The sequence below is a fragment of the Gossypium hirsutum genome, chromosome D09 (assembly GCF_007990345.1).
Source record: "Gossypium hirsutum isolate 1008001.06 chromosome D09, Gossypium_hirsutum_v2.1, whole genome shotgun sequence".
Lineage (NCBI taxonomy): Eukaryota > Viridiplantae > Streptophyta > Magnoliopsida > Malvales > Malvaceae > Gossypium > Gossypium hirsutum.
The window spans coordinates 40,033,375-40,044,029 of NC_053445.1; the positions used below are offsets into that span (position 1 = coordinate 40,033,375).

At 34.5% G+C, this 10,655-nt stretch overlaps 2 protein-coding genes across 5 annotated transcripts; one reads left to right on the forward strand and one right to left on the reverse strand.

Annotated features, from left to right (window-relative positions):
* The first annotated feature begins 1,008 nt into the window (after positions 1–1,008).
* On the forward strand, positions 1,009–1,713 carry LOC107892551 (putative F-box protein At1g67623). The gene has a single exon (XM_016817621.2). The coding sequence runs from the start codon at positions 1,009–1,011 to the stop codon at positions 1,711–1,713; it is 705 nt and encodes a 234-aa protein (XP_016673110.2).
* A 2,540-nt stretch (positions 1,714–4,253) lies between these two features.
* On the reverse strand, positions 4,254–10,404 carry LOC107891430 (zinc finger CCCH domain-containing protein 55). 4 transcript variants are annotated; one of them, XM_041100636.1, is made up of 10 exons: positions 9,171–10,381; positions 8,509–8,685; positions 6,752–6,931; positions 6,566–6,663; positions 6,208–6,423; positions 5,860–5,986; positions 5,466–5,687; positions 5,335–5,374; positions 5,029–5,242; positions 4,254–4,593 (listed from the first exon to the last, which is right to left on the reverse strand). In XM_041100636.1, exons 1-7 carry the CDS (start codon positions 10,064–10,066, stop codon positions 5,489–5,491), a joined length of 1,893 nt encoding a protein of 630 aa, XP_040956570.1. In that variant the 5' UTR covers positions 10,067–10,381; the 3' UTR covers positions 4,254–4,593; positions 5,029–5,242; positions 5,335–5,374; positions 5,466–5,488. The 4 variants fall into 4 exon arrangements, with proteins under 4 accessions (XP_040956570.1, XP_040956569.1, XP_016671722.1 ...); XM_041100635.1 differs by having other exon boundaries at positions 4,254–4,715; XM_016816233.2 differs by having other exon boundaries at positions 4,372–5,242; positions 9,171–10,404.
* Positions 10,405–10,655: the final 251 nt, after the last annotated feature.

The following is a 10,655-nucleotide window of genomic DNA, read 5'->3' on the forward strand; positions in this document are numbered from 1 at the left end:
ATATTACTTTTTTAAAAAATTTTAAAGGTAAAACATTTAAAAGATTATGTGAAAAGAAATAAAATAAAAAAAATTGAAAAAAAAATCTACATTAAGTGATAATTAGCTCCTTGTCCATTTATTACTTTTCACACTTGTCATTAAAAAGATTCTATCATTTTCTTTTTATTATGGATTATCAAACATAATTAAAAATTAAATTGTTGAAAACAATAATTTTCAGTATTTTGTGTTAAAGCAAGATTTAAGTTAAGAAAATTAGAGATTGAATGTTATTGAGTCGATTGAGTTGAGAGAGTTGTCATATGTTAAATATATAGGTGAGAGATACGATTTAACAGATCTAATGTGAGTTGAAGGCCAAGAGAATCTAAAGTCAACAGCTGTCTATCAAATCAATCTAACACTCCATTTCATGATCATTAGATGGATTGATTGAGCATTATTAAAGGTTGTTGGGAAAAGTTAAACTAAAAGAGTGTTTTGTTAAGGTTAAAGTTGCCTAAGAGCCTAGTTTAGCATTAAAATGTTTTTCATAATTCTATACTCGATCAAAATTATATGACTCTGTATATTTACAAATATGACAAACAAAAAGGAAGAATTATTTACCCTTCCTAACTTTTTTATTTATTTTTTAATATATTTTATTAATCAATATGTATAATATTTTAATACAAATATAATTTTAAGAACTTTTAACACTTGATATAATTTTAGAATATTGATGATAGAATATATATAGCAGTCAGAATTTTGGGAATGTCCGAAATAGTAAGTGGGCCAATAATAATTAATAAATGAATTATAGGATATCGTTTTCCACCGCCAATATTAACCAAGAAATTAAAATTTGTATGAAATCCTACCGATTCTAAGATTTTGTTTTCCTAATTCTACACGGTCTCTAATTCCCTTCTTATTTAGCTTTTCCTTTATTCCCTTATCAATTATACCCTTGTATTGCAGCCTTTGATTTGAGACCAGCTTCTTAATCATCTCAAAACCATGACGACAAACTTCACAAGCGACATTGTGACATCTCTTCCAGAACACATGTTGTCCGAAATTCTCAAGCATGCGGCGTCCAATTCCATCGCTGATTTCATCAACGTCAAGTTGTGTTGTAAAGCTTTTGATCGGGCATCAAACTACGAAAACGTTTCAATGGAGAAAGTTAGCTTAGTTCCGTGGCATAAATGCGAGAAAGGCTTTCAAAAAAGATGTAAAGCTGCCAACAATGCTGAAGCTTTATACAGGAAAGGAATGATCAATTGTTTTAGTCGAAGGAAATCGGAGTCCGGCCTCCGTTGTTTGAAGAAAGCAACCGAGAAAGGTCATGTGGAAGCCGTGTATACTTACGGCATTATCTTGATTTGTTTGGATGGGGAGCTAAGGAAACAAGGACTTCGAGTTCTATCATCCCTTCATCTTCCAAAGCCTAACCAAGGCAATTCAAGGATGATTGCGAGCTGTCGTTCAAAAACGGAGAAGTTTTTGAGCTGCATGTGGGTGCATGTTGCATTGACAGGACCCAAAGGGATTTGCTGCAATTGTGATTGTGACATTGAGGAAAAACCCAACCATTCAACTCCTTCGGAATGCCAAGCTTGGGACGCAAGCAACGACGTCAGCCATTGTTGTGATTATTGCTTTTGGGACCGTGAAGCAAATTTGTTTTGTAGTTTGCTTAGGAAATATTTAATTAATTAAAGTCAAGTCCCCGGTTGGCCTAGTGCATGTAATCTAAGCTCTTTCTCAATATATTCTTTTAACACACCATGAAAATTCAACCAACCAAACGATAGATGATGACATGTCAATCAATTTTTATCTTTTTTCTATTTGCATATTGTGGATTTGGAAGATGAAAATTCAAGTCGATATGCCCTAATTCAGGATCCCTTGAAGTTGTTTCTGCAGTATTTCCAACTCTGATGCTGGTTTGCCTAAAGCTTGTTGAACAACGTTAATAATATGCATGATTTTGCGGACAAAAGAGACAAGGGCGGCCGGGAAGTGCTTTGAATATGTAGCAGATAAGCTTCCATCAACTTGATGAGTCTGGATTTTGTGCAAACTCTGAATTTATAGTTTGATATATGTCTGTAAATGTGTGTGTGTGTGGGGGGGGGGGTTAATAATTAAAAAGTGGTAAGATTTTAGTACCTGCTGGAAGATTATAATGAATATATATTGTTAATTAGTAGATATCGTGAAGAATAGGATAATCAACCTGTTTTTCACTTGCATATCCTCCATGCAAATATCTCATTATTCAGTTTGATGACATTGATTTAAACCTATCATTTCATAGTTGAGTGACAAGGAAAAAAAAAGAATTTAACTAAAGTTGGGTGACTGTTTTTGTAAATTACGCAATCTTTTAATTTCTTTGTTGGTGGCCAAAAAGCAGTTGGTGTAAGTAACAAAGGAAGAACTTAAACAACATTCATAGACAAAGATGAAAGTATGAGATTTATCATCCAAAATCAGAAGCGAGCCCTTTGTTTGTGGAAGTCACTGTATCTGCTCCTCACATGCACTTCCTCAACCACTTTTCAAAATCAATCAGGTCCATGTTCCCAAAAACAAAACCAAGCTGATGACGACTTCATGCAAACAAGGAGCAATGAGTATCCTTTTCTTCTTCAACTTAGACATATGCTTTTGAGCTCAGTAATTGGAAATCGATCATGGCTTTATGGTATCGGCATTTTTTGGCATATATTGTACGTCTTCAAAGTAATATAAATTTTGTATATGTGTTACACATTAATATTTCTTTTTCACATAACGCATGTTATGCTAATGTTGCTTTACATGTCTGGTTTTGTGTATGTTCTTTTTCTTTTTGCTGAAAACATAGAGTTGATTCGTTCTTCAAAACTTACACAACCCCGTGGGCTGGAGCGATAGAGACAAAAAGAAAAGAAAGAACAGCCAACAAGACAATAATAAACTTGTAGAAAGCACGAAAAGAGGACACCAACCATTGCTGGAAGAGACTCCACAATACAAGAATCACACTGACCAGAGAAGATTCGCCACACTTATGGTGTAATTTGTAATTGAATTGATATATGTTTTTGATGATTTGTTTATTTTTAATTCTGTTTATTTAAAATTAAAAAATAAATAAATTTAGTCATCAACATTAACAAACGTGTTGATATATAATAAACAAATATATATATATATTTTTAGACAAAATAATTAAATATAATACATATTGCCAATGAATAAAATAAAGAACCAACCTATAATATTATTAATTATATATAAACATTATTTAAATGATATATTAAATAAGTTTTTTTAACGAATATAAACAAACTTATTTATAAACATAAACAAGATTTATTTGTATTTAATTTGTTTAATAAATAAACCTCAAAATTTTGTTCATATGTTTTAATAATTCATTATAAACTTTGTTCATTTAGAACCTCATGTGATGGCCTGATGATCAAAGGTGTTCACCGCCCCAGATGCGGCCTGAGTTTGAGTCACGCTGGTTGTTCAGACTATGCCCTGTTATTGTAATTCATAAAAAAAAATGACAAGCCACCCAAAAATTAGAGCACACGAAATGTTTTAATTTTTCTCTTCTTTTACATAATTTGTCATAAACTCTTACTAATCAATTTGACATTTAATTCATTTCTTACAAATTGAGCTTTGCCCTGATGGTCAAGGGTATTTACTGCCCCAGGTATACTGCCCTGATGGTCAAATCTCACTAGTCACATTAGTTGTTCGAGCTTTGCCCTATTATTGTAATTCACAAAACACAAAATGTTTTATTTTTTCTCTTCTTTTACATAATTTGTCATAAACTCTTACTAATCAATTTAACCTTTAATTTATTTACTTACAAAATAATTTTACCCTAGTAGTCAAACGTATTCACTGCTCCAAGTGTAGCTTGGGTTCAAGTCACACTAGTCTTGATTGTTCAAACTTTGCCCTGTTATTATAATTCACAAAACACGAAATGTTTTAATTTTTCTCTTCTTTTACATAATTTGTCATAAACTCTTACAAATCAAATTATAACATTTACCTAATTAATATATATAAAATTTAAACTTTTTTGAATAATAATTTTTAAAATTCTAATCTTTCTTTATAGAATGTACTGAAATGGATAAACAAAACAATTCAAATTCGATTACATTGTGTTTTCTTAGTACACAGTGATTTATATTTAATAACCCATGAAAATGGATGAGGAATATTATGGAGTCCCCTTTTAACCAATTGAATCTTTAACTGGACAATATTACTATTACAATAACCAAAAGAATGTAAGCTCCAATACACTAACATATACTTTTTCAGAATTAAAGGTTTGAAAAAAAATGGAGTAAAAAAAAAACCCCTTCAAAATAGAGTTTTATACATATTGTTTCATTACATTAAATTGATTTTTCTTAAATAGAAACTGGCTTAAAGCTATTGAGTATTAACTCATTAAATTAAAGCCCTTTTCTTTTAATTTCTCTCATCATAATGTCAGTTCCCATGTGATAAGAGCAAGAAGATGCCCTAAGCCTTCAAAATCTTCTTATCTTTCATGTTCATGTGGACCTAAGAGACATATGGACACACATCATAAAACTCAGACAAAGTGGCATTAGCAAAAAGAAGCCTTTTTACCAGCTTTCCTATGGCTATACCAAACATTCTTCACTTTAATGGCAGCCAGGAACCTGAAAATATATGATGTTACTTATAATTATACCAACCACCAAACCCCATCATCTCCAGAACATCTGATCTTTTCAATGCATTTCCCTATTGAAGTTCCAAAATTAATGCCAAGACATTTCACTAACTTCCAAAACAAGTGCTACTTTAAATTAAATGTTACACATTTAAGGCATCAATGTCTCTGCTCATATGCTTCAGCTTTAGATAATGTTTTTTTTAAATCAGATAAGGTGAAAGAAGATGGCATAGAGTGATAATACAGTAAGTTAACTACCTTTGGTTTTTTCTGATTTTGTCTGTTGGAATACATACCTAGAAAAGATTATCGAAAGGAGAAAAGAGAAAAGCCCTACGCTCGAAACTCAGTTCTTCTGCCATTAGGCGTCCAATATGCATTCACTGTTAGTGGTATTGTATTGAAGAAGATGATGATATTGTGGAGATATTCTCTAGGATCTACTCTTCAGTATACGAATCTGACTATACACATCTAAGGGATTCTTCTAGTATATGCTTCTCTACTTTTCTGCATTAGTAAGAATGCCATTTGATTCAAATTCAAGAAACATTAGCTCACAAGTTAATAGATATTCCTTTACGAGTTCTGACCGTGCTTACCTTTATTTCCTACATTTGCTTTCAATGCCCATGATAAAACCTGAGAAAAGGTTAAGTAATTCTCAATTACGAAAAAAATACTGAAACCAGAAGACTTCAAGTTACAAAATGTGCAAACAGTGTGATAGTACCTTGGCATTACAAAGAGGATATATTAAACAGAGGCCATTTTGCTAGTGGAAGTGATGGGCGGTAATGGATCATTTTCAGAGGATGAAGCAGCAGCACATAAAGCAGAACTTTCATTTGATTCCACCAAAGCTGGACGCTCAGGGAGGTTATTTTCAGTAGGTTTCTTAGGGGAAGCAAAAGGGCTATCAGGAAGTGCATGCTCTACACTGCTCTCATGACATCTACAAGAAACGGAGATGAAAAATATGAGAACTAGAAGACAATGAAATTTAGGAAAGCCCGGAAGACAGCAGTAAACAATAAGATTCCATTAAAAGATCCAAAATACAGCATCTTTCCTTGTTGGAAATTCTATCGATATTTCAGAATTAAGTTCCATGTTGGACATCATACCCTTTGGGGCTGGAAGACTCTTGGCTCTTTCCAACCCTGGCTTTCTGAACACATGCTGACTTTACTTCTTCCAGCTCAGCAGCATTCATGATCAACGGAACAGCAACAGCTGTATTATCACCACCGACTGCCACAATGAATAATATTAAACTTCACTAGCGCAAAGTCTTCTCAACCATTCCTTGATTTGTCAAACTCGGTATTGAACAACTCATTTGACTTTATTTCCTTCTTTTTAACAAGAGAGAAACTTATCCACACAATTTACCAACACAATCACTACAGTGGGATTCCCAAATCCAACAAAAAGATAATAATCTGATATAGACCTGAGGCTGATTAACAAACCTTCCGAGACTTCTTGTTTCATGCTGTCGGATGAGGGAACAGAAGCACCGACTGACAGGCTGCAGTGGTGATGATGAATACCATCATTCTTAAAGTCTGGAAGTTGCAAGTTCATGAATCTTCTCCTTTGCAATTCAATGGCTTGCTGGAGATCAGCTTGCTCTTCCAGTTCTCTTCTCAACATCATCTCCTGTGCATTGTAGAACATCTTTGTCCCTATATGTAAACAGAAATTAAGGGCCCCAAAATCTAAAGTAAGAACAACATAAAACAGGAAAAGCCATTGTAGGCATTTTATTTCTCCTATCATTTGTTGCCAAAAAACCCCACAAACACCCATGCTTGTTTGTTTTCTTACCAACATGAAGGTCATATGACTCTCTAGAATCAAGCCCTGAAGGGCTTGAACATGGAGAGAAGTTACCCCTCTCAAATTGCTGTTGCAGATGTTGCCTCCTGCAATTGTTCCATTAACAGTTACAAAATCAACACACAATGAGGACAAGTTGCAAGATAAAAAAGCAAACAAGAGAAGATGCCATACTTATCAGAAACTTTTCCTTTTTCCTTGTAGGGCTTAACAAGCACACGCGAATCACAAATGAAATGGGGATTTCCTCTGGACAAAATGAGTTTCACAGTCTCCGGATGGACAAAAGTAACAAAACCAAACATTCGCTTCTGCTGGTATGGGATCCTCACATCTTGCACTGGTCCAAACATGCTTTAAAAGATACAGGAGCACTATGTAAATTGACAAACTTAAAATTTAAGAAATTCACAAAGCTTAGTTCATAAAAAAGGAAACACTTTGGTAAGTCCTTTCTAGAATTTTGCATGCAACCAAATCAAGTAAAAGACACAACATGCATTTAATGGAAGCCTCAGCTAAAGAAAGGGGGATATATAAGGAGGGTTCCTTTTGCTCAAAACTGTATTCTCTTGTAATAAACACAATATTCTCAATGCCCTAGGAGTGTCAATCATGTATTTATGGTATAGCAATAAAACCTTTGTATTCAAATTACAGCAATTGGACTCTCATATAAACTGTCAACTCAGCTTCTTCTGCAAACATGCATATCCAGCAATAATCCATCTCCAGTCCACGAAAAAATCAATTTTGCCCATTCAACATCATCGGGCTTATCATACAATATACTTGCAGGTTTCACGTAGTCCACAAACAACCCAGAAGCGCTTTCCTGGGATATTGACAAAGGTAATATTTGCAAGCTGCTCCTTTACTCATTATTTAAAATTAACTTTGCTGAATAATCAATCACTCCCTGAAGTAAGAGGACAGATTCTCCATGAATAAAAAACCCTGAAACCCATCTTTCAGCTCTCAATTAAAAATGACAAAACTACTCAAGTCTCTATTTCCCATATATCCTCAAGCACTAAATGAAAACAAAGCCAATTAAATACTGCCTAAACTAAAATGAGTGGTTTTAAGTGGTCTCCTGATGAAGATTTGTTATCTACCAGTAAATATTAAAATAGGAACATGTATAGAATAAAAAAAGTGAATCCCATTGAAATATGCCTCCAGTCATTTGTAAAGTCCTTTTACCGTTACAAGCACTATCGACAATTTGTCCTTTATATGATCATTTGCTTCTAGATGGATCATATTTAATTGATTATCCCCTCCTCACCTGAAGAGTTCAACAGCAATCAAATTGCATTTAGGATAGTTGTCCTAATGTATTTCAAATATTATACACTGTTTGACGGGATAAACACTTAACTAGAGATGAACAATCGTTGGCAAATTATGTATAATACGATGCAGATCTATAGAAAACAGTGTATTGCAAAACAGATTGTACGCTTTTGGAAGATAAAACAGATATATATAGGAAACATAGCTCATTGCAAATAGATTTTTGAAAGATGAAACAGATGACTCAATCAAAGTCAATGCTACAGCTGGACAAGGTAGCAGGATTCAAGGCTAGATGTAACAAAACATGGATTTTCATACATAGAAATCATAGATTGTTGAAATGAATGATGAAAACTACCATAACAGTAGATTCTACCACAAACAGAAATCATGGCTCCAATAAACACCAGGGAATCATAACAGTATGTCAAACTACATTCTACCATAAGCAGTACCATATCATGGTTATAACCTAAATTGCAACACCAAAACTAATTATATGCCAGGCAAGCAAATAATTCAAAATGCAGCTCCCCACTCAACAATATGGATAGAAATAATGATAAAACATAAACTGCATATATAATCAGAGGAAAAAATGCCAGACCATTCAGAAGTGCAATAGATACCTGAAGTAGTTTGAAACATCTTCATCCTTAAAGGTACTATCAGCTGGAAAAGTAAGGTAAATCTGTTTAGAAGCTGAGTTAGCCTTCTCTTCCAATCCCATTGCGAAATAATCATTCCTCTCAGCTCGGCCCTGGGAAAACTTGCAAGTTTCTTCACCATACATCAATGCAGCAGCTCTGCAACATCAAAATGTGCCAAATTGAAATAAATATATACATAGTTAATAGACAGTATTCCAATGCCATGCTATGGTCTTTTTAATTAACCAATACTCCCCACCAAAATAAGACAAACAATTATCTTATAAAAGAAACCCCACTGTGAGCTAAACTCTAGTTAATGAACTTTGTGAATTACAGCATCAGAAGCGAAGACCACTTTTCAACCAGTAAATGTGTAAACCATAAAGAATAAAGAAAAACGGACTAAAAGAAACAACCCATTGCATCAAAACTACGAAAGAAAGGCCAAATATAATATCTAATTTATTTCTGGGTAAATTAATCTAAACCAAAACAAATCCTAATGTGGATTCCGTAACCACCTGATAAGCCCGATATGAGGACAAAATTTAAACTTTAAGAGCCTTACAGATAAAGTAGCCCAGAAAACTAGCAAACGATTGGAAACAAAAAAAAAAGAGAGGAAATATTCAACATGCCTCTGAGCATCAGTTTGGTGTTGCAGAAGAACATTCATGTTTTTTTCATAAGGCAAGGGAGAAGAAGCACCACCCATCAACTGAGCAGCAGCCAGTCTTTGATGAGCAGCAGCAGCCCTCATTCTCATAATTTCCTCATGTTGATGATAAAGGAAGTCCATTTTACTAGGTGAACCAACAACAGCACCATTAACGTCAACATTATCAGTTAAACCACCAAGACCATGTGAAAACTTACAATTATCACCATTCTTACAAAACCCTCTAGCAAAATAAAGACAAGGCTTATAACCACCCATAAAACCACCAAATCCACCAGCTTCTTCAGCAGTCCCAAAACATGCATCACTTGCAGAAAAGCTCCTTCTATGACCAACAAAGTCCTCGTTCTTAGAAGAGGAAGAATCGTTCAAGAAAGAAAAGTAATCACTCATTTGAGTCTCGTCAATAAAATCAGTGTTGCTATCCCCAGACCTTTGAGGAACTGAGAGAGATCCTGAGCGGATACTTTCATAAGAAAGAAAAGGACTTGACTTGGGGCTGCTAGCAGGACACCAAGAAGGTGCTTTCTTTGAAAATTCTAAGAAGCCATTTCGGGGAATGAGGGTAGGAGATGATGGAGGAAGTGGGTTTTGAGAATTGTTGGAGTTGGAGCTGTTGGGTCTGGAGATCGGGTTCAGAGAAGGAGCAGAGAAAGTGTTTGAGGAAAGACCTAAGTAAGCTTTAGCCTTGAGCACAAGGGAGTGAAGAAGGGAGTCAGGGCCATAGGCTAAACGCAACAAATCCCTGTCAGCCAAGTCCTGGATAAGGATGTAACCCATGACTTTAGAAGCATTTTCAGGGTCTAAAACTTTGATTTTGGTGAACAAAACGTTGGTCGTGTCGTAAAGATCCATGGAGGTTTTTCAGGTTTTGCGTTACTTAGTGTTAGAGAGACACTGTGGAGTTTGGGTGTGTGTGTTTTGGTTTTAAATTGATGTGGTTGGGTTCAGTGGGAGAGGAGACAGCAGGAAAAGGAAGAAAGAGAGTGAAAAGGAAGTGGCGTTTAGAGGTGGGGGAGAGAGGAGAGGGGGAGGGGTTGGCTTTTCGATGTTTGTTTTTTTCTTTTCCAAAAAGATAAATAAAAATGAAAATCAGAGAGAGAGAGAGAGAGAGAGAGAGAGATTGGGAGTGGGATACGGGAAACTAAAAATTGGCTGTTTAGGGTTTTCAAAGAGCGGGCTTCTTCTCTCCTCCCCCTATTTCTCCCTCTCTTTTCCTTTATTTATTTTGGTATGAAGTCTTTTCACATCCTATAATCCTCTTACATCTCCATTCTATTTTTATACTAATAGTACATAAAGGCATCATCCATTCATATTTACATTAACACAATTTGAAATATAGTCAATAAATATTTGATAAAAATTTTAACCATCACCCATGCAAATCAATATTTTTACTTTACTTTCTTATAACTTGCCTTTCTAAATCTCATATCAATGT

Coding starts and splice junctions, on each gene's coding strand:
- LOC107892551 (XM_016817621.2), top strand. CDS start 1,009: ATGACGACAAACTTCACAAGCGACATTGTGACATCTCTTCCAGAACAC.
- LOC107891430 (XM_041100636.1), bottom strand. CDS start 10,066: ATGGATCTTTACGACACGACCAACGTTTTGTTCACCAAAATCAAAGTT. Junction 6,932..8,508: donor GATGTTTCAAACTACTTCAG/GTATCTATTGCA, acceptor TATCTTTTAAAG/CATGTTTGGACCAGTGCAAG. Junction 6,664..6,751: donor AAAGGAAAAGTTTCTGATAA/GTATGGCATCTT, acceptor GAACAATTGCAG/GAGGCAACATCTGCAACAGC.